General features: G+C 41.2%; 1 protein-coding gene and 1 non-coding gene across 3 annotated transcripts in view; both read right to left on the bottom strand.

Annotated features, from left to right (window-relative positions):
* The window catches only part of METAP1D (methionyl aminopeptidase type 1D, mitochondrial), an 84,640-nt gene extending 65,977 nt beyond the window's left edge, over positions 1-18,663 (bottom strand). The window contains exon 1 of one of the 2 annotated variants that reach the window (XM_026492557.4): positions 18,576-18,663. In XM_026492557.4, coding sequence (XP_026348342.1) covers positions 18,576-18,615 — 40 coding nt within the window. In that variant the 5' untranslated portion in view covers positions 18,616-18,663. The remainder of the gene's footprint in view (positions 1-18,575) is intronic. The other variant, XM_048214241.2, reaches the window with a different exon arrangement.
* LOC113250958 (U6 spliceosomal RNA) lies at positions 17,642-17,748 on the bottom strand. The gene has a single exon (XR_003314281.2). It is a non-coding gene; the product is annotated as a U6 spliceosomal RNA (small nuclear RNA).
* Positions 18,664-18,957: the final 294 nt, after the last annotated feature.

Raw genomic sequence — 18,957 nt, 5'->3', positions numbered from 1 at the left:
TTTTGGGGGTTTGAATTTAAAAATCTATTTGTGGGAGATTGAGACATGCAACAGATCTGGTGGGCTGCATTCCTCTGTTTTTTTTTTTTTTTTTTTTTTTAAGATTTTATTTATTTATTTGACAGACACAGCCAGTGAGAGAGGGAACACAGCAGGGGGAGTGGGAGAGGAAGAAGCAGGCTCATAGCAGAGGAGCCTGATGTGGGATTCGATCTCATAACGCTGGGACCACGCCCTGAGCCGAAGGCAGACGCTTAACAACTCTGCCACCCAAGCGCCCCTGTTTTGTTTTTGAAACAACTGCAAACTTACAGAGAAGTTGGAAGTATAAGTACAAAGACCTTTTTTCCCTGAACTATTTGAGAATAAATTGCTGACTTGATGAACCATCACCACGTACTCTTTTAACGTATATTTACTGTGAACAAGAACATTATTATACATGACCAGAACAGAATCATCAAAATTAGAAAATTAATATCAATACATTATCACCACTTAATTCTCAGACTCTGTTTATGTTTCCCACGTGTCCCCAAACACCCATTATAGCTGTAGCAAAGGGGTCCAGTTTAATTAGGCTCAGGGCTTACATCTGGTTGCCTTGTTTCTTTTGTCCCCCTCCGACTGGAACAGTTGTCAGTCTTTTCTTGACTTTCATGACCTTGACACCTTTGAAGATGGCAGACCAGTTATTTTGTAGACTGCCCCTCGGTTTGGATTTATCTGATGTTTGCTCATGGTTATTTCAGGTTCTGTATCTTTGGTAGGGAGATCACAGAAGTGATGTGCCGATCTTACAGCACCTGTCCGTTTTTCATTAAACTTTCAATTCTTTCATTTATTTAGTTCCCATTTTATTTAGTGGATTATAATCTGTTACTATCCTGTATTTTGGTCCTTATATTGTCCCTGATTTGGCCAGTGGGAGCCTAGTTCATGCTGGCTTCTGTGTTTTTACATGTCCTCCTCCTTACTTGATTACTTCATTCTTTGATTACTTTCTGGAACAAGATATTCCAGGCTCATTTGTTATCTCTGCCACAGCTCTGGAATCAGCCATTTCTCCAAAGAGTATTGTTGGGTTTTTTCCTTTTTCTTTTCTTTTTCTTTCTTTCTTTCTTTCTTTCTTTCTTTCTTTCTTTCTTTCTTTCTTTCCTCTTTCTTTCTTTTCTTTCTTTTCTTTCTTTCTTTCTTTCTTTCTTTCTTTCTTTCTTTCTTTCTTTCTTTCTTTTTCTCTTTTCTTTTCCTCTCCTCTCTTTTCTTTTCTTTTTTTGGAAGAGGAAAATGGCATTTTGAAGCCAAGATCTTCTCGGTGAGCAGGTGAGCTTGTTGCTGTTAGTGTTCTAACCCTAATGAGAATGGGCCTTCTCAGTGGACAGAACTTTATGCCTTCCCTTTCTTTTTTTTTTTTTCCCCCTAAAGAATTATTTACTTACTTGAGAGAGAAAGCACGAGCAGGAGGGGCAGAGGGAGAGGAAGAGAGAATCTCTAGCAGACTCTGGACTGAGCTCGGAGCCTTATGCAGGGCTCTCTCTCATGACCCTGAGATCATGACCTCAGGCGAAACCAAGAGTTGGATGCTTAACCGACTGAGCACGCAGGTGCCCCAAATTATGCACTTTAAATAGGTGAACTGTATGGTCTGTGAATTATATTTCAATAAAGTCGTTGTTGTTTGTTTGTTTGTTTTAAGAACTAAACGCCTCCATACTTCTCTACAGCCACCACCATCACTTTTCATCAGTTCCTTCCATTGCTAAAATTTTCGTCCAAGTCACCACGACTTCCTTGTGGCCAAATTCACTGACCTTTACTGAGCCACCCAGGAGCTTCCTCCTGAGCCTCTTGGTTTCTGCCAATTCCTGTTCTGCTTTGGCAACTCCTCTCCTTCCATAAGTCCCTTTCTATCCACCAGAGCCTGTGGATTTCTCCCCTGCATCATTCCTCCTGCATCCATCTCTCCCCTTTCTTCCTGTAGTCACTGCATTAGTTCAGGCCCCCATTTCTCTGTTTCCGCCACTACCTCCCAACTGACCTGTAATGGTTTTTCCTCTCCAATACACCCAGAACACCACCAATAGCACATCTGAACAGAGACCCCACTCCACTTATTTGTCGAAACACTCTGCTGCCCATAAGACAGACCCTCAGCTGGCCCTCACTGCCCTCTACAACCCGGCCCTAACCTGTATTATTAATCATCTCCTGTAAGTCCCCTACACAAATGCTCAGCTCTAGCCAAACACTCCATTCCGGAGCCCTCCATGTCTTGATTTTTCCTGTATCCACATGGTTTTCCCACCACTGCCCTGCCCTACCCCCTTAGAAATGGCCCCACCCCCAGGCTCCCTGCTGACCTCCTGACTCATCTGTCAAGGCGCAATTCAACCATCATCTCTTCTGTGAAGTGAGCACTCCCCCTCCAAACGAGCCTTTCTTCCTCTTATTCTCAGAGCCCCATTATACGTTTTGCACTGTTAAATGTATTACGCTGCTTCCTCCAATTAAATTAAAAACTGTATGAGTCCGCTCAGAAGTCACCTCCATCATGAAAACTGCAGAACTTTCCAGTTCTCTCACTCTTCATTCCCACTATACCTGTTCTTTGACCTTGCTGGTAATTATCATCTTAGAACAACTCCCTTTCCCCCCAAACCATCAGCCTCTTCTCTTTTTACTTCTACATCCTAGATTATTCATTATAATAATAATGGACCCAGAAACAAATGAAACAGACAGGGTCCATGTCTCTAGGAAACTTACAGCCTAGGGTAGACTCTAGAATTCATTAAATCAATCCCCTTCTTGCCAACCACCCACGTCTCTTACTCCTTGGTCTTTCCAGGGCATCCAACTGGAAAACTCCAGTCAATTCCACTATCTACTTTCACTCTTTCATACACACAAGATGATGCCCATTTGGAGAAAATCACACAGTGGCAATAAATGGGGCCATTACAAATACACGGTCTCTAATTTCACTTGGATCTCAGCACTGCTGGGCAATCCTTCTATTATCCCTTATCAGTTTCCTCTCCTATTTCTCAATCCCTTACCTCATTTCATCTCCAATCTCTGCAAACATGTACAGAAAGAAATAGAAGTCACTGGGGGAATGAGGAGCTTCTTCAATTTTCTGTTCCCTCTCCCACTTGAAGAACTATCTACATGCATACCTACCATTTCCTCTAATCGTAAGGGAGAAGTCTAGTATCTTCACCCCTTCTCACACTTGTGCTCAGCTGGCCCATTCAGGTGGCCCCCAAATCCTGCATATTTACTGCCAAAAGTAGCTGGCTCCAACCCCTAGCTCTCACCCTCCTTGCCTACCATATTAAACCAGCAAAGCTCCCAGAGGCTGCAGAGGTGCTCACCTCTGTCTCTGCCTTTGGATAAGAGGGTACCTTTGGACACCCTCTGTCTCTAGACTTCTCTGACCAGCCCTCCTTGCACAGCAGGACTCAATCCAGTCTTCTCCTCTGTGAAGCTGAAGATTCCTCAGTCTATACTGGATGATCCCATTGCACCATTTGGTTACTTCTGTCTGTGCCTCTATCTTACTCTGTTGCAGTAACTGACTTACATGTCTGGTCTCCCTAAAAGACTGTGAACTCACAGACGGCAAGAAATGTGGATTCCAAGTCCACTGCAGTGCTAGTGTCACAGTCTTCATTATTTAGGTTCCTTATTTGTGTTTCTACAACATGTGGGTCAAATCTCTTCTTTCTCCCTGTTAATTTGTACACTACTCCTTTGTGATCAGAGAATGTAGTTCATATAATTTTTCTTTCTAGAACTTTTCGAGGTTTTTAGTGTTATAACATCAAATTTTATCCCAATTTCATGTATATTTGTAAAAACAATCTTTAATCCAAGGTATCAAATTTAGTACTAAATCAGATTTACTAATTATAACATTCTGAACTTCAGTAATCTTATTATGTCTACTGAAATTGCCAAATTAGAGGCATGCTAAAGTTTCTCACTATGATTGTAGTTTTATCCTTTTGCTTTTAACAGCTCTTGCTTTATGTATTTTAACATGTTATTTGATTCATAAAGATTATTAATAACTATATTGAAACAACATTAACAGCCACTCTTCATTCGTTCAAAAAAATCTTTATGAAATGTTTATTACGTGTCTGGCACTGTTCTAGGTACATGGGATACACTGGGAACAAAACATACTCCCTCTCCTTATGGAACTTGCATTCTGGGGGGGGGGAGATGGGCAACAGCAACAAAAATGAAAAGTAAGTAAATCATACAGTGTGTTAGAAAGTGTTATGAGTAGGGCCTCATAGGATATTATAAGGACTTTGGCTTTTACTCTGAGTGAAATAGGTGTTGAACAAAAGAGTGACATGATCTGACTGACATTTTTAAAAGTTCAGTCTGGCTGTTGTGTTGAGAATCGAGTTGAGGAGGTCAATGGTAGAAACAGGGAGACCAGCAGTGGGTTATTACAGTAATCCTGGAAAGAAACCACAGTGGCTCAACTCAGGGCGGTGACAGTTGGGGGTGTGTGTGACAAAAATGCATTCTGGGTATATCATAAAGTTAGATTAAACAGGATTTCTTGGCAGAGAATTATAGAGGGAGAAAAAGAAAGGGACTGGGGGTGATTCAAAGGTTTATGGTCTGAGAAACTGACCATCAACTACCATCAACTAAGGTAGGGAAGTTTTTGGAACGGAGCAAATTTTAGGGAAGAGATTATAAATCCAGTTTTGGAGTTTTGGACATGTTGATTTTGAGATGTCTATTAGACATCTAAGTGGAAATGTTCAGTAGGTGGTTGGATGTATGAGCCTAGAATTTAGGAGAAAGGTCTTGGCTGAAGGCATAAATATGGGAGTTGACAGCTTAATGGATCATGGGACTGATGAGATCATTAAAGGAATGAATGGTGAGTGTACAGAGAGAAAAGGTGCATGAACCTCACTGTCCTGTTTGATGCTTTTTGCCCTAAATTCTCTTCTGCCCAATGGTAATATTGCTACTTTGCTTTTTCTCGATGAATATTTCCCTATTGACAAATTTGACCTTGGGTTAATTTTCTAGCTCAGTTCTCCTGGAAACCTGGTAAAAATGGAATGTCAGCCATCATATTAAGTACTATCACTTATGATAAAAATTATTCCAGACTGATAAACTTCATCAAGGCTATGAATAAATTTTATATCTGGCGAGAACCTATACTTTGTTGTGTGTGGTGACTCCAAGATTTGCAGGAGACAGTACATGCCTGCATGTACTCCCAAATAGCTCTTTGTAGACTTTCTATTGACAATTAGTTATTGCTGGCTATTAAGTATTATAAACTGTTCCAGTTACCATTGCTGTATAACAAGTTAATCAAAACTTGAAAGTATAAAAGAAGAAACCTAATAATTTTATTATGCTCATGGATTATTTGGGTCAGGAATTCAAAAATGAATGTCTGAGGCTGTCTGAGGTCTAAGGCCTTTAGTCAAGAAGACATGAAGGCTGAGGATGACTCAATAGTTGAGGCTGGAACCCTCTGAAGGCTCATTCACTCACATGTCTGCTGATGCGATGACTCAAAAACTAGGTCTCCTGACCAGACCACCTTCAAGTAGCCTCCCCAAGTGACTTGGCTTTCTCACAATACGGTCGCCCCAGGGAAGTTGGGTTTTTTACAAGACAACTCAGGCTCTAAGCATGACTGTTCCAGTGAACAAGGCAGAGACTGCGTCCCTTTTTACCCCCTTTTATGACAGCCTTGAAAGTCAAATAGCATCACCTCCCCCATTCTCTTTCGGTTGAAGAAGTCACAAGACAGTGTAGATTCAAGGGGAGGGGACAAAGACCCCACTTTTCCATGGGAGGAGTATCAAAGAATTTTGACAATCTAAGGGAAAACCTTTTTTTTTTTTTTCAGATCACATCTTACTTTAGGAAATTAATGAAAACCATGCATATTATCTTCTTTCAGAAATCTCCTCATATAGACAAAATTTTGCATATATCTAGAAAGTTCATTCCTTCTCTTCCCATTGCATTCAAGAAACAGCCTTAGATTGTTGCAACTGACACTTATCCCATTAAGAAGGACTCCTATGTCCACTCCCCTGATTCTGGGCTGCCTTGTGATTGCTTCAACCAATGGAGAACAACTGCCACAAGGAAAGGGGCTTTTCTTACGCTAGGTGTTGTCACAAGTTCTCTCACTTAATTTTCATTTGACTTAGATGACTTTATATACCCCTCCTTTTTTTAACAGATGAAGAAAGTGAAATTCAGAAAGTTTAAGTTATTTTTTAAATAGACTTAATTTTTATTTGTTTTTATTGTTTTAAAGATTTTATTTACTTATTTGACAGAGAGCGAGAGTGAGAGTACAAGCAGGGGGAGCTGCAGGCAGAGGGAGAGGGAGAAGCAGGCTTTCCACTGAACAGGAAGCCCACCACTAGGCTTGATCCCAGGATCCTGCAATCATGACCTGAGCCGAAGGCAGATGCTTAACCGACTGAGCCACCCAGGCACCCCTAGACTTAATTTTTAGAGCAGTTTTAGGGTCACAGCAAAGTTGAGTAGAAAATTAAGTTACTTTTTTTCATTCATGTGATAAGTTGTAGAGACAGCATCCCAAATCAGATCATTACCCAGTTGCCTTTCGTCTTATATACAATGACCCTTTGGATATTAAGAAGCATATTTATTGTAAGCACAAGATCTGACATTTCACTAGATGCAAAACTGAGTCTCTTGCTATAGTGTGAATGACTAATACTATGAGACTCAACTTGCAACAAGCTCTGGAGGACATTCAACCCTTTCTTACCTTATAGTCTTCTACTCTAACATTAAGTTATAGTAAGAATTCCCTAAACTCATTTTTAAAATTGCTAATTCTGTCAATAACTTTTGGGTTTTCTATCTTGAATCTTGCAATCCTGCCTTAGGATTCTGTTTCAACACTGCATGATCCTTTCATATACTTTCATAAAATTAAAGAAGTAGATACACAATTAAAAATAAATCCACATTATTCTAAACAACAACTCATTGGTCACTTTTGGAGGAAAAACTTGTTATTTAAAAACTGGTAAATAAAGAGAACAAATCAAGCATTTAACTTTCCAGGATGAGGTCTATCAGGGTAATTAATACTTGATGAGAAAGTTTCTCTCCGTAGACATTTTTCAACAAGAAATCAAGAGGGAATGATCGGATTAAAATACTGCCATTTTACAAACTCCAATTACCTAAAGGAGCCAAGTAATGATCACCAGTGGCCACTAACATCGCAAAAAGCAACACCCTATGAAGTATTCGTGCCGCTGTTCCCCAAAAAAAGTCTAACCTAAATCAGGTCAGGCCTTAGATCTAATGGTGAGTTTACAGAGGAACATTTTTAATGACCCCATTAGATATATAACCCGCAAAATCCAGAACGTGGATTCAACAAATAAACTCAAGAAAAAAAGACCAAAAAGTGGGAAAATAAACCTATAGATAAAAAAAAAAAAAGTGACTTTCTCTTCTGGCCGTGTTGACATAACTGTTATTAGAATTCCCTCCTGTCCTAAACAACTAAATTAACTAGACAAAACATGAAGGAGCTATGTTTTAGCACTGGATATTGAACAATGCCAACAGTGAACCTTGAGGGCAAACAAATACACAGAGTGAACCCAGACTGTCCCCAGTGTTCTGCCAGGGGAAACCGTTCCAATTGTGGCATTTGCAGGTGGAGGATGGGCCAACCACAGCACCTCGCTGCTTCGTCAGGGAGGCAGACAGCAGAGGTCTGGCTGCCGGCGCAGCGGGAATCTGTGTGTCACAGTGCTGGAAGGGAGGCACAAGGTCTACCAGACAGTGGCTGCTGTAGGCTGAGTGTGAACTGAGATTCTAGAGGTTGCGGGGCTGCGGGAAGTTGGAGTCCCAGCTCAAACAGAGTTGAAAGACCTCACTGAGCTGAAAAGTCATTTAACTAAGACCTCAGAAAGACATGCCTTAGGAGTAAGAACTACACATTAGCAGAACAAGGGTGGGCAAATTAAGACCTCGCTCGCTGTTTTGGTAAAGAAAATTTTATTGGAATATAGCTATGCTCATTTGTTTAATACTATCTCTGCAGCTTTTGCACTACATTGGCGAGCTAAAGAGTTGCAGTAGAGACCATAGGATCCACAAAGCCTAAGGTATTACTACCTGGCCCTCTGTAGAAAAAGTCTGCTGAGCTCTGCACTAGAGTGAGGACTACACTCTAGGTCTAAGGGCAAAACAAACAGATCCACCCTAACAAAGAATAAAACCAAGGCTGGTGAAACCAAAAAGATCTGCCAGTAATTTAACTGCCTGTCACAACAAAACTCAATGTATTTTAAAGGAAAACAACATGATCTGTACAAGGTATTATTCATTATGTCACATATACAATTACATATTAGATAACATTTAAAGAAGCAGAAAAATGGGACCTGCAATCAATGGGGAAAAAAAAGCAGACCTCACCCATGCCCCCCGTCCCCCAAGCCAGGGGTTCTTCACACACCCTGCACTCAGTGAGATGCACCCTGCACTGATGGCAATGCAGCAGACAAGGGCAAAGAGATGGTGGCCAGGCTCAGACTGGGGCCAATGCTTCCGGCGCGGTGCCTACCCACACAGATTTATTCAAATCCAATAACTGTTACAACAATTTCGAGTAGCTCCTCCCAGAACAGCGTGGCTGCCCCAAGTCCAGCTAATGCCACCGCCAAGGTAACTGGTGGTGCTCTGCAGTCAACAGCTAGTCTCTTTATAATCTTGTTATCCCTTCTATATCTATCCTGTTTAGAGAATCAGGCCAAGAAACACCTATATTATCCCATCTTCTAAACCCAATTCAAATAGCATCTAGACATCCAGTGTGATAAGGAAAGAACAGGTCTTCATCAAATCTGCTAATTCCACACCTTACTGACACAGAAAATGCTGAGGATCACAAATTTGATTGAAGAGCATGGGAAGGTTTTGACTAGATGATGAATGTCAATATTAACATCCAAAATGAGTTAAGAGATGATTAATGTGGCTTAAGAAATATGGACATGTAAAACTCTACTTTGAAAATGAGAATAGGGGCACCTGGGTGGCTCAGTCAGTTAAGAGTCTGACTCTTGGGGCGCCTGGGTGGCGCAGTCGTTAAGTGTCTGCCTTCGGCTCAGGGTGTGATCTCAGCGTTCTGGGATCGAGCCCCACATCAGGCTCCTCCACTGGGAGCCTGCTTCTTCCTCTCCCACTCCCCCTGCTTGTGTTCTCTCTCGCTGGCTGTCTGTCTCTGTCAAATAAATAAATAAAATCTAAAAAAAAAACAAGAGTCTGACTCTTGATTTCAGCCCAGGTCACGATCTCAGGGTTGTGAGATCAGCCCCACATTGGGCTCTGCACTGGGCATGGAGGCTGTTTCTCTCTCTCTCCCTCTGCCTCCCCTCCCTCTCTAAAAAAAGAAAAGAAAAGAAAAGAAAAGAAAAGAAAAGAAAAGAAAGAAAATGAGAATTTTTTTCCTACCTTAGAGACAAAGAATGGAATGTGGCAGAGAGATTCAATTTTCATTTGGTTCATTAAATCTTTAAGGCCATAAAACAGGTAATACAAAAAGCTTTCCATGAGCTCCTTTAGAAGAAATTTCTAGGCATTACTATAAATCCTCAATACACTGTTGTACTCTGGATACAAAGTTTTACATTGCTAAGCTATCACTGTTCTTTTTGAGAAATGAACTCTTCCCCCTCTGAGGCTTTGGGTTTGACATTGCATTTGACTTTTTATCTAGTTATTGACATGTGCCAGAGCAATGGATTGGAATCTACCCCAAATCAAAGCATAACGAGTGAATTTTGTTTATATCACCTATTTTTGTTTTTATCACCTATTCCTACTCAACAAAAGCACGAGATTCATGTAGCTAAAGTGATTCCAAAGAGTCAAAGTACATTGACCTCAATTAATTTCAAAATACTTTTTATTTCTGCATATGTTGAACACTTTTTACAAATTAAAAACGTATCTGTTTTGAAGGTAAAATTGTCAAGTCTTGAAATTAAAAAGACAAATATGTGCAGAAGCCAAAACTGTAAATCAAGTATCTGGGAAGTGAAAACTGGAAGCTTACTTACATTAAATTCAGAAAGACTTTTACACTCTTTCTGTAAATTTTTTTTTAAAACCAGAGAGGGGCCTAGGTGGCTCAGTCGGTTAAGCATCAGACTCTTGATATCAGCTCAGGTCATGATCTCAGGTTTGGGGGAGCCAGCCCAGCACTGGGCTCTGTGCTCAGCAAGGAGTCTGCTTCTCTCCTTCTCCCACTACCCCTCCCCCTGCTCTTGTCCTCTTGCATGCATTCTCTCTCCCTTCTTCTTCCTCTTTTTTTTTTTTTTTTAAGATTTTATTCATTTATTTGAGAGAGAGAGACAGAGATAGCGACATAGAGTACAAGCAGGGAGGAGGGAGAAGCAGGCTCCCCACTGAGGAGGGAGCCCAACACAGGGCAGGGCTCAATCCCAGGACCCTGGGACTGTGACTCAAGACAAAGGCAGACGCTTAACTGACTGAGCCACCCAGGCAACCCCCCACAAAATAAATAAATAAATCTTAAAAAAAAAAAAAAAAACCCTCAACCAGAATACCCATATTTGGAATACTTTCTGTTCTCAGTCAGTATTTTTAGATAGTTAGAACTTGATCCTAAGCCTAACGTGGGCTTGACTCTGGAGAGTAAATCTTTTCACAACTGCCTCAATGCACAGAAAGCTTTTTAAAAATAGACCCTCTTTAAGGTCTTTTGTTTGCATGATCACATGCTAATGCTTAGATGTTCCAATATCTAATAGGGGCACAGCAGTCTTAATAAGCAAAGACATGTTCTCCCATCTTCAGGAACCTACACTGAACTACCATACCCAACAGATCTCAAGCTGCTGTGTGTGTGTGAATGAACACTCCCTTTTGTTTCATATCTGAATGCTGTACATCTGTTTTGGGTTGTACCTTGTGTTTGTGTATTTATGCTTTGATTCATAGTAACTTCTCATGTTACAGGACTGATCTGCATTGAACACAAACTGTAACTAAAAAGAAATGGTTGAAAGAATAGAAAACCAAGCAGTCAGTAAAACAGGAACAGACCCAGAAATCACTGAAGTGACAGATTAACAGATAAAGACTTTAAAAATGGTTAGTAAAAATATGTATGTTCAAGTACTTAAAGGAAAAGGTAGACATAATGAGTGAACAGCTGGGAATCTCAACAGAGAAATGGAAACTATAAGAAAAGAAACAATTGAGGGGCGCCTGGGTGGCTGTTGTTAAGTGTCTGCCTTTGGCTCAGGGCGTGATCCAGGGTCCTGGGATCAAGCCCCACATCAAGCTCCTCCACTGGGAGTCTGCTTCTTTTTCTCCCACACCCCCTGCTTGTGTTCCCTCTCTTGCTGGCTGTCTTTCTCTCTGTCAAATAAATAAATAAAATCTTAAAAAAAAAAAGCACAACTGAAAAATCTAGAACTCATATGTAGAATATATGAAGAAAATAAAAAGAGCTCCCTGTCTTTCAGGGAACATAATGAAATATCTACAGATGAAATTATATGATATCTGGGATGTGCTTCAAAACAATCCAGTTTCAGGGAGAGAGTGGCTAGAGATAAAGATAAAACAAGAGTGGCCATAAGTTGGTGATTATTATAAGTAGGTGATGGGTATGTGGGAGTTTATTTTAGTGCTCTCTCTACTTTTGTGTATGTTGGAAATTCTCCATATTCCAGGGTGCCTGGGTGGCTCAGTCAGTCAAGCGTGTGCCTTCAGTTCAGGTCAGGTCATGATCTCGGGGGTCCTGGGATTGAGCCCCAAGTAGGGTGCCCTGCTCAGCGGGAAGTCTGCTTCTCCCTCTGCTCCTCCTCCCACTTGCGTGCCACACACACACACACACACAGACACACACACTCTCCCTCTCTCTCTCAAATAAGTAAATAAAATCTTTAGAAAAAAAAGAAATTATCCATGTTCAAAAGCTAAAAAAGAAATCCCATCTCCACAAGAAAAAGCTATTTTAACTGTAAAATAAGATGTTCAAGTGAAGCTCTACACACATATTATTCTCCTTCCATCTTTGCCAAATTCCCTAAGATATACAGCATCCACTCTGCATTTTCAAAGATCTCCAGTGCTTGGGGAAAGTGGGCATTTCACAGAAACTGAGTATTCAATATTTTCTCTTCCTCTCTCTGTATGTTATACACTTAGACATAGATGAAGATACTGGTGTTTCATTTTACAAAATGGGATTATATTAAACTGTTCTATAACTTGCTTTTTCCAAGCAATATATGTTGTAGATATCATTCCTTGTCAACACATCCAGGTCAACATCATGCTTTTTTTTCTTTTGAATGACTGCAAGGATTCATCAGTGAAGGTCTATATAGCCTACACTGTGCACTGAGATTTTATAATTTCAATAGGAGACAGGAGCTAATTGCGTTATAGAAAGCTGTTTCAAGCAGAGGAAAAACATAAGAGCATATATGGCTTTAGGGACATGCCTGACTTTAGAGAATTTACGGCCATGATTTGATTATTAAGTATGTCTTAATCTATACGTAACAAGCTGTATTATAATAGGGTTGGACGGTATTTGTTAAAAAATACCATATTAGCAAAAATCCATTTCATTCTCTGGCTATCAACACGAGTAGAGTTTAAGTCACAGGAAGCTCCTTTAGCATTTTCCAAATTGCACAAAGACTACATCCTAAAACTTAATTCTAACTTGGCTTGGCAAAATTGAGGATACATTTTCCTAGCACAAGATAGTAAAGGTCTCAGGTCAGTTGACAAAAGTTTGAACTACTTAATTCATGAGGTAAAACAGCCCTCCCCTACCTGGAGGTTAAATTTTTGAAAAACCACTATGGCAAGAGAATTCTCAGTGGAAGAATCAATGGCCTTTGAGTAACAAATTAGCAGAAGCGCTTGTAAATATTTTTACATTTGTTAAACTAAAAAAACCCCAAGAATAATGAAATATTAGTATAATTATATGTATCTTAAATGATAGTATAGTAAGGAATAATAATACAAATATTCTATTTGGATATATTACATAATATTTGGATAACAAATGCTCAATATATAGGGGCACCTGGGTGGCGCAGTCGTTAAGCATCTGCCTTCGGCTCAGGGCGTGATCCCGGCGTTATGGGATCGAGCCCCCATAGGGCTCCTCCGCTATGAGCCTGCTTCTTCCTCTCCCACTCACCCTGCTTGTGTTCCCTCTCTCACTGGCTGTCTCTCTGTCAAATAAATAAATAAAATCTTTTAAAAAAAATGCTCAATATATAAAATTTGAACACATCAAGTACAAAAAAGTAAAAATCAGTCCAATCTCACCATCTAGAAATAACAACTATGAACATCTGGGTGAACATCATTTGAGATATCTCTTTGTGCACAAGAAAGCAAAGATATGCACTTTTACATAAGTGGGATAAACTGTTCTATACCCTGCCTTTTTTTTCTCAATATGTGTCAATGACTATTTAGGTCTACAGTACATTGGTATCATCTTTTTTTTTTTTTTTTTTTAAGATTTACTTATTTATTTTAGAAGGAGAGAGATCATGAGCAAGAGGCACAGAGGGAGAGGAAGAGAGAATCTCAAGCAGATTCCAGCTAGAGCGTGGAGCCCCACACAGGGCTCGATCTCATGACCCTGAGATCATGACCTGAGCTGAAACCAAAGTCAGACGCTTAACCGACTGAACCACCCAGGTGCCCCTCGACATCATCTTTTCTAATGGCTGCATAGCACTCTGTGCATGGAGGAACCATAATTTACATAGCCATTCTCTTACCAATGGCCATTTCAGATTCTGTCCAATATTACCAACATAAAATCTTATTCAAACACCTTTGCATACTCATCCTATTGTTCTCTTAGGATAAATTCCTAAAAGCAGGATTGTTAGGTAAAAGGCACGTATACTTTACATCTTGACAGACATTGCCACACAGCCCTCTGGAGAGACCAGACTATTTCACACACCCACCAGCTGTGCCTTTCTTAGAGTTTCTGCCAGACTTGCCAACAGTCTGCCCCCTCTCCTCCCACAGTGTCAACTCCTTCCACATGGCTTGTGGAAGTACAGCAGGATAGTGCTTAGGTGCAAGGGTTTACTTCCATCAGCTTCCTTCATCTCTCCCATGGCTACACTGCTTAAACTTCAAGCTCTTCTCTTTTAGATTTCCTCCCTTCCCCCATTTCAACTTCTTTTTTTCTAATTACAAGTCTGATTCACAATTCAAATAACCCAGAATAAAATTCTCATAGTTGCCAAAAAAGATACACAGAAGTAAAATGGCCTTATTTTTGGAGAGAGGTGCGATATAAAAAAGAAAGAGAAGAAGAGAGAAAGGAAAGAAGAGAGAAAGGAAGGAAGGAAGGAAGGAAGGAAGGAAGGAAGGAAGGAAGGAAGAAAAATTCACTATCTAGGGCTGTTATGTGAAGAAAACTGACATTTTGAGGTAATTATTCTTTAGGCTTACCATACAACTTCGGTTCACAAATATTTCTATAGGAGGTTGCAATCTAAAAGGGTTTTCATTTAGTTGTGAAACAGAGTACTTACCATGTGCAGACACTGTGCTCCAGGCTTTGGGGAGACAGATAAAGAAGGTAAGACATGCCTGTAAGAAGCTCCCATTCTAGTGGGGAGACAGAGGGGTAAACTAATATTTTTTAGAGAAGTATACATACTTTGATGCCAGGTGACAAGTGTTCTGGTAAACATACGCCCCAAGTGCTATATAATAGTTTGGCTGGGCAGAAGCAAAGAAAGCTTAAAGGAGGGATGGCACGTAGGTGTGGCCTTAAGGGATGAATGGTTTATCAGGTGAAAAAGGACACTAAGGAGCACAATTAAGGAGGCACACAATGGTAAACCTTAGCAGTGATGTGAGGAAAGGGAACTGACAGGAGATGAGGCTGAAAAGACAAAGTGAGGCCAGACTGTCCTAGAGTTGGCTTTCCATGCTAAGGGACTTTGTCTCAGCAATGAAGAGTTCCCAGAAGTTTTTCAGCAGGTAAGCATCATAATCAGAGCAGAATTTTAGAGAAAGAACTATAGTTGTGGGGAAGAGGATAGACAGAGGTGGAGACCAGTTACAAAGGCCCTGTCTAGCTAAGGAATGGTAAAGACTTATACCTAGACCATGCAGAAAACTGGAGGGATCCAAGAAATGGGATTTACTGGGCGTAAGAGTACATTTATCATGATGTGTACCAAGTAATGTACAGAATTGTTGAATCATTATATTGTATATCTGAAAGTAACATAATACTATAGGTTAATTATACTTGAATTAAAAATAAATAAGTAAATAAATAGTTGTGGGAGGGGGGAATGGGATTTACTGGGGCACCTGGGTGGCTCAGATGGTTAAGCATCTACCTTTGGCTCAGGTCATGATCCCAGGGTCCTGGGACTGAGCCCCGTGTCGGGCTCCCTGCTCAGAGGGGAGGTTTCTTCTCCCTCTCCCCATGCCCCCTGCTTGTGCACTCTCTCTCTGTCAAATAAATAAATACAATCTTTAAAAAAAAAGAAATTGGTTACATCTTAAAAAAAAAAGAAAAAAGAAATAGGATTTACTAACTCACTGGACAGAGAAATTTTTAAAAAATGGTGGGGACCAAGAGAACTCAAATGCTTTTACTTAGATACTGACTGGATGGTAATACCATTGATGGAGATAGAGTCTATAGGCCCAGAAGAAGATCTGGAAAAAAATATTCATTTCTATATTGGATCTGTTGAGTTTAAGGGGCCCAGGAGACATTTAGGAAAAGATATCCAACCGAGAGCTGGCACTGAGGCTGGTGCCTGGTTCCAGCAGACACTCTGTTCATTTTTTAAAAATCAACTAGATTTGACAGTCATTGAGGTAGATAAATCTGATTGGTGACAACAAAGACAGAAAGCAGGGATGAAAGTTTAGGACAAAATCCTGGGGAACAATAATATTTAGAAACCTAACAGCAGAGCACAGTGAAAGTTTGGGAAAATCAGATAGGTAAAAGACAAGCCAGGAGAGACTGGCTCATAAAAGTGACCAGAGTGTAAAGGAGAAAGTATGTCTCAATTACTTGCCTTCCCCATTCCTTCCCATACAAAGAATCCTGTGTAGTGCCTTCAGGAGCTGGATCAAGGATTCCTGTAAGTGGGGTTGGGAGTGAGACTAAGCAGAGTTCTTGGAGCCTGGGAGTAGGCATTATGTGCCATGATCTGGGATTTCCTGCCGGTACTAATACCGGGGAATACTTTCACTCCTAAGAGGCTCTCCTTACCTTATCTCTTGCTTTCAAGAGACTGATCTGTCCTTTCTTCTTTCCAGTGTCGCTACTCATAGTTTCTACCCATCCCTTAGCCCATGACGGCAGAGAAAAAGTCTTAACAGCCTCTCAATTCAGTATGTTTAATAAGTATAACTTTGAGCCTGTTACTGTGCCTATTGAACGAGACAGGTAAGACATAATTCCCCCTGAACAAGAATTAACAATTAGGAGTGGGGATGTTGAGACGAGGTTTGTAACTACTCTATGCGGTATACAGTGACTAAAGCTACAGTGGGCTGGAGAGTCATGAGAAAAACCTCGTGCCCTTTTTTTCCTGTTTTCCAGGAGGGAAAGATGCACATAGATGATGATGATAAACCCTGACACAGAAAGACTTATAGTGAATTGACTGACATAAATTCGAGTCTGTGAAAGGAAGAAAAGAGAGGAGAGGAGCCTTCCTGAATTTACCCTTCGTTTTCCATCCTAGGGGTTTGGGGAGCAGGTGGTACAGGATGACGTGTCTGCAAATTAAAACTAGCTACGGAGAGTACATAAAAGCAACCTTTTTTGGTCACTAAACCTCTCCCTGATGACACGTTTTATCTCCCTTTTCTAATCAGAAGATCCCTCTTTTAGTTGTTGCAGCACTGTGGGATATAATGGAATGGGTTATGGCTTCCCTATAGCAGTCTTTCCCAGGACTGTCTGAACCACCATTTGTCAAAATCATTAGAGACAAAAAAAAAAAAAAAAAAAAAAAAGAGTTATTTCTGTAATCTGTGGGGATTATATAGATATACACACACATATATGTGTAGATACGTAATATACACATATACACACACAGTGGTTCCATCTCCACTTTGACTATCTCCCCAGATCCTCTTCACCATTACCTGGGGTACACAAAAAAGTCTAAACACCATTATTTCTTGCCAAAAGAGAAAACAGAAAAGTAACTTGATTAGTAAACAGAGCTTGGCCCGGAGCCCAGATCTTAAGAGATGTAAATTGGGGCTCTTTTCACAGGGCTGCACTCTCATGTTGACTTCCACTCTAACATCCAACCAGTCCAAAAATACTGCTTACATCACCTTCTTCTTGCACATCTCTCACTTCAGATCTTCCCGTGGCTCCTCTTACAACCTGTGTGACCTTAGTCATATTACTTAACCTCGCTGCCTCACTTTTCTCGTCTGCAAACCAGGAGTAATGCCTAAATCATTGGGTTTTATTTATTTTTCACAGTACAGTGTTCCTTTATTTATTTGTAATCTTAAAATTTTAATTCCAAAAAATATGGAACGCTTTATGAATTTGCATATCATCCTTGCACAGAGGTCACGCTAATCTTCTCTGTATCCTTCCGATTTTAGTATAGGCGCTGCTGAACGGTGAACTAACTCATTAGGTTTTAAAACGTAGCTAGCATATGTAAGATGCTGACACAGTATCACGTACTTAAAAAGCACTTAATAAACAGTACCTATTTACTATGAAAATAATATTTACCTCACAGGACTGCTGTTTCTACATGCCTGACACCTAAGCAGTTCCTCAAAACACGTTAGTTCCCCTCTTTCCCAATCCTTGATACAACTTCCCAGTTCTTTCTAACCAAGAATGAGAAACTAGTTCAATTCCAACAAGGATTTCCCTAATTTACCTGCAAAAGTATCTGTACATTTACTAAAATCTCACCACTCACGCAAGGATAACACCTACTGAGAGTTACCCAGGCATGATTTCTCTTCTTCGCTTTAAGTCACTGTAACAGAATAATCACATGTTGCAAGTTCCCCAAAAGACGTATTGTATCATGCCAACAGACACAACAAACACCAATTGCTTTCTCTGTGGCAACTGCAGGGGCATTGCCGAGTTACCGAAGATTCATCGCTCCGCAGCCAAAATAAGTAAGTTTGCTACACTAATCATACAACGGACGCGGGGGGAAGAAAACTTCAGAAAATGTCCCATAAACCTCAAGGAGTGACTGCGAATGCCACGCAGTAACGCGGTGCAGGCAAATGACGAGTGAATAAATGTGTATATTCCTGTGGCGTGTCCCTCTGTCAGCTTCTGTGTCTGCGTGTATTGGTAGAACTGAAAGTACATTCGTGTGCGCCGAAATGTTTGAGCGCGGGTGTGTAACCCCTTTGAACCCGGGTGCTTAGCGAGTGAGCTACCGTGCAAACCCCCACCGGGCTGTTCTTCAGGTGCTTACCTCTGCGGACGAGCAGGTGGACGCCGCTGGGCGCCGCCATGTTAGCGCCGATCACGTGGTCGCGGAGCACTCCTTAGCCGTCCCGCCCCGCCCCACCCGCTGGAACTGTCCAGTCGCAGCCCTGCCGAAGGCTGGAGGCGCCGGGGCCGCCCCGGGGGAGCGCGCGTGCGCGCGGGGGGCTGACTGCGGGAGCCCCGGCAGCAAAGCGGCTCCGGCACTGGGGCCAGCAGGGGAACCCGCGGCCCGCCGAGCCCGCTCCGGCCGCGAGAGGCGGGCTCCAGCCACGGTTCGCGCGCTCGCTCAGAGCCTCTGCGCCCAGGTGGGATGGAAGAAGCCTGTCAGGTAAGCGTGGCATCCAATATTTGTAGCATCAACATTTTGG

The sequence above is a fragment of the Ursus arctos genome, unplaced genomic scaffold (genome assembly GCF_023065955.2).
Source record: "Ursus arctos isolate Adak ecotype North America unplaced genomic scaffold, UrsArc2.0 scaffold_1, whole genome shotgun sequence".
NCBI lineage: Eukaryota > Metazoa > Chordata > Mammalia > Carnivora > Ursidae > Ursus > Ursus arctos.
Note: the sequence above shows the minus strand (reverse complement) of the source record. Positions and strands in the feature narration are given on the sequence as shown.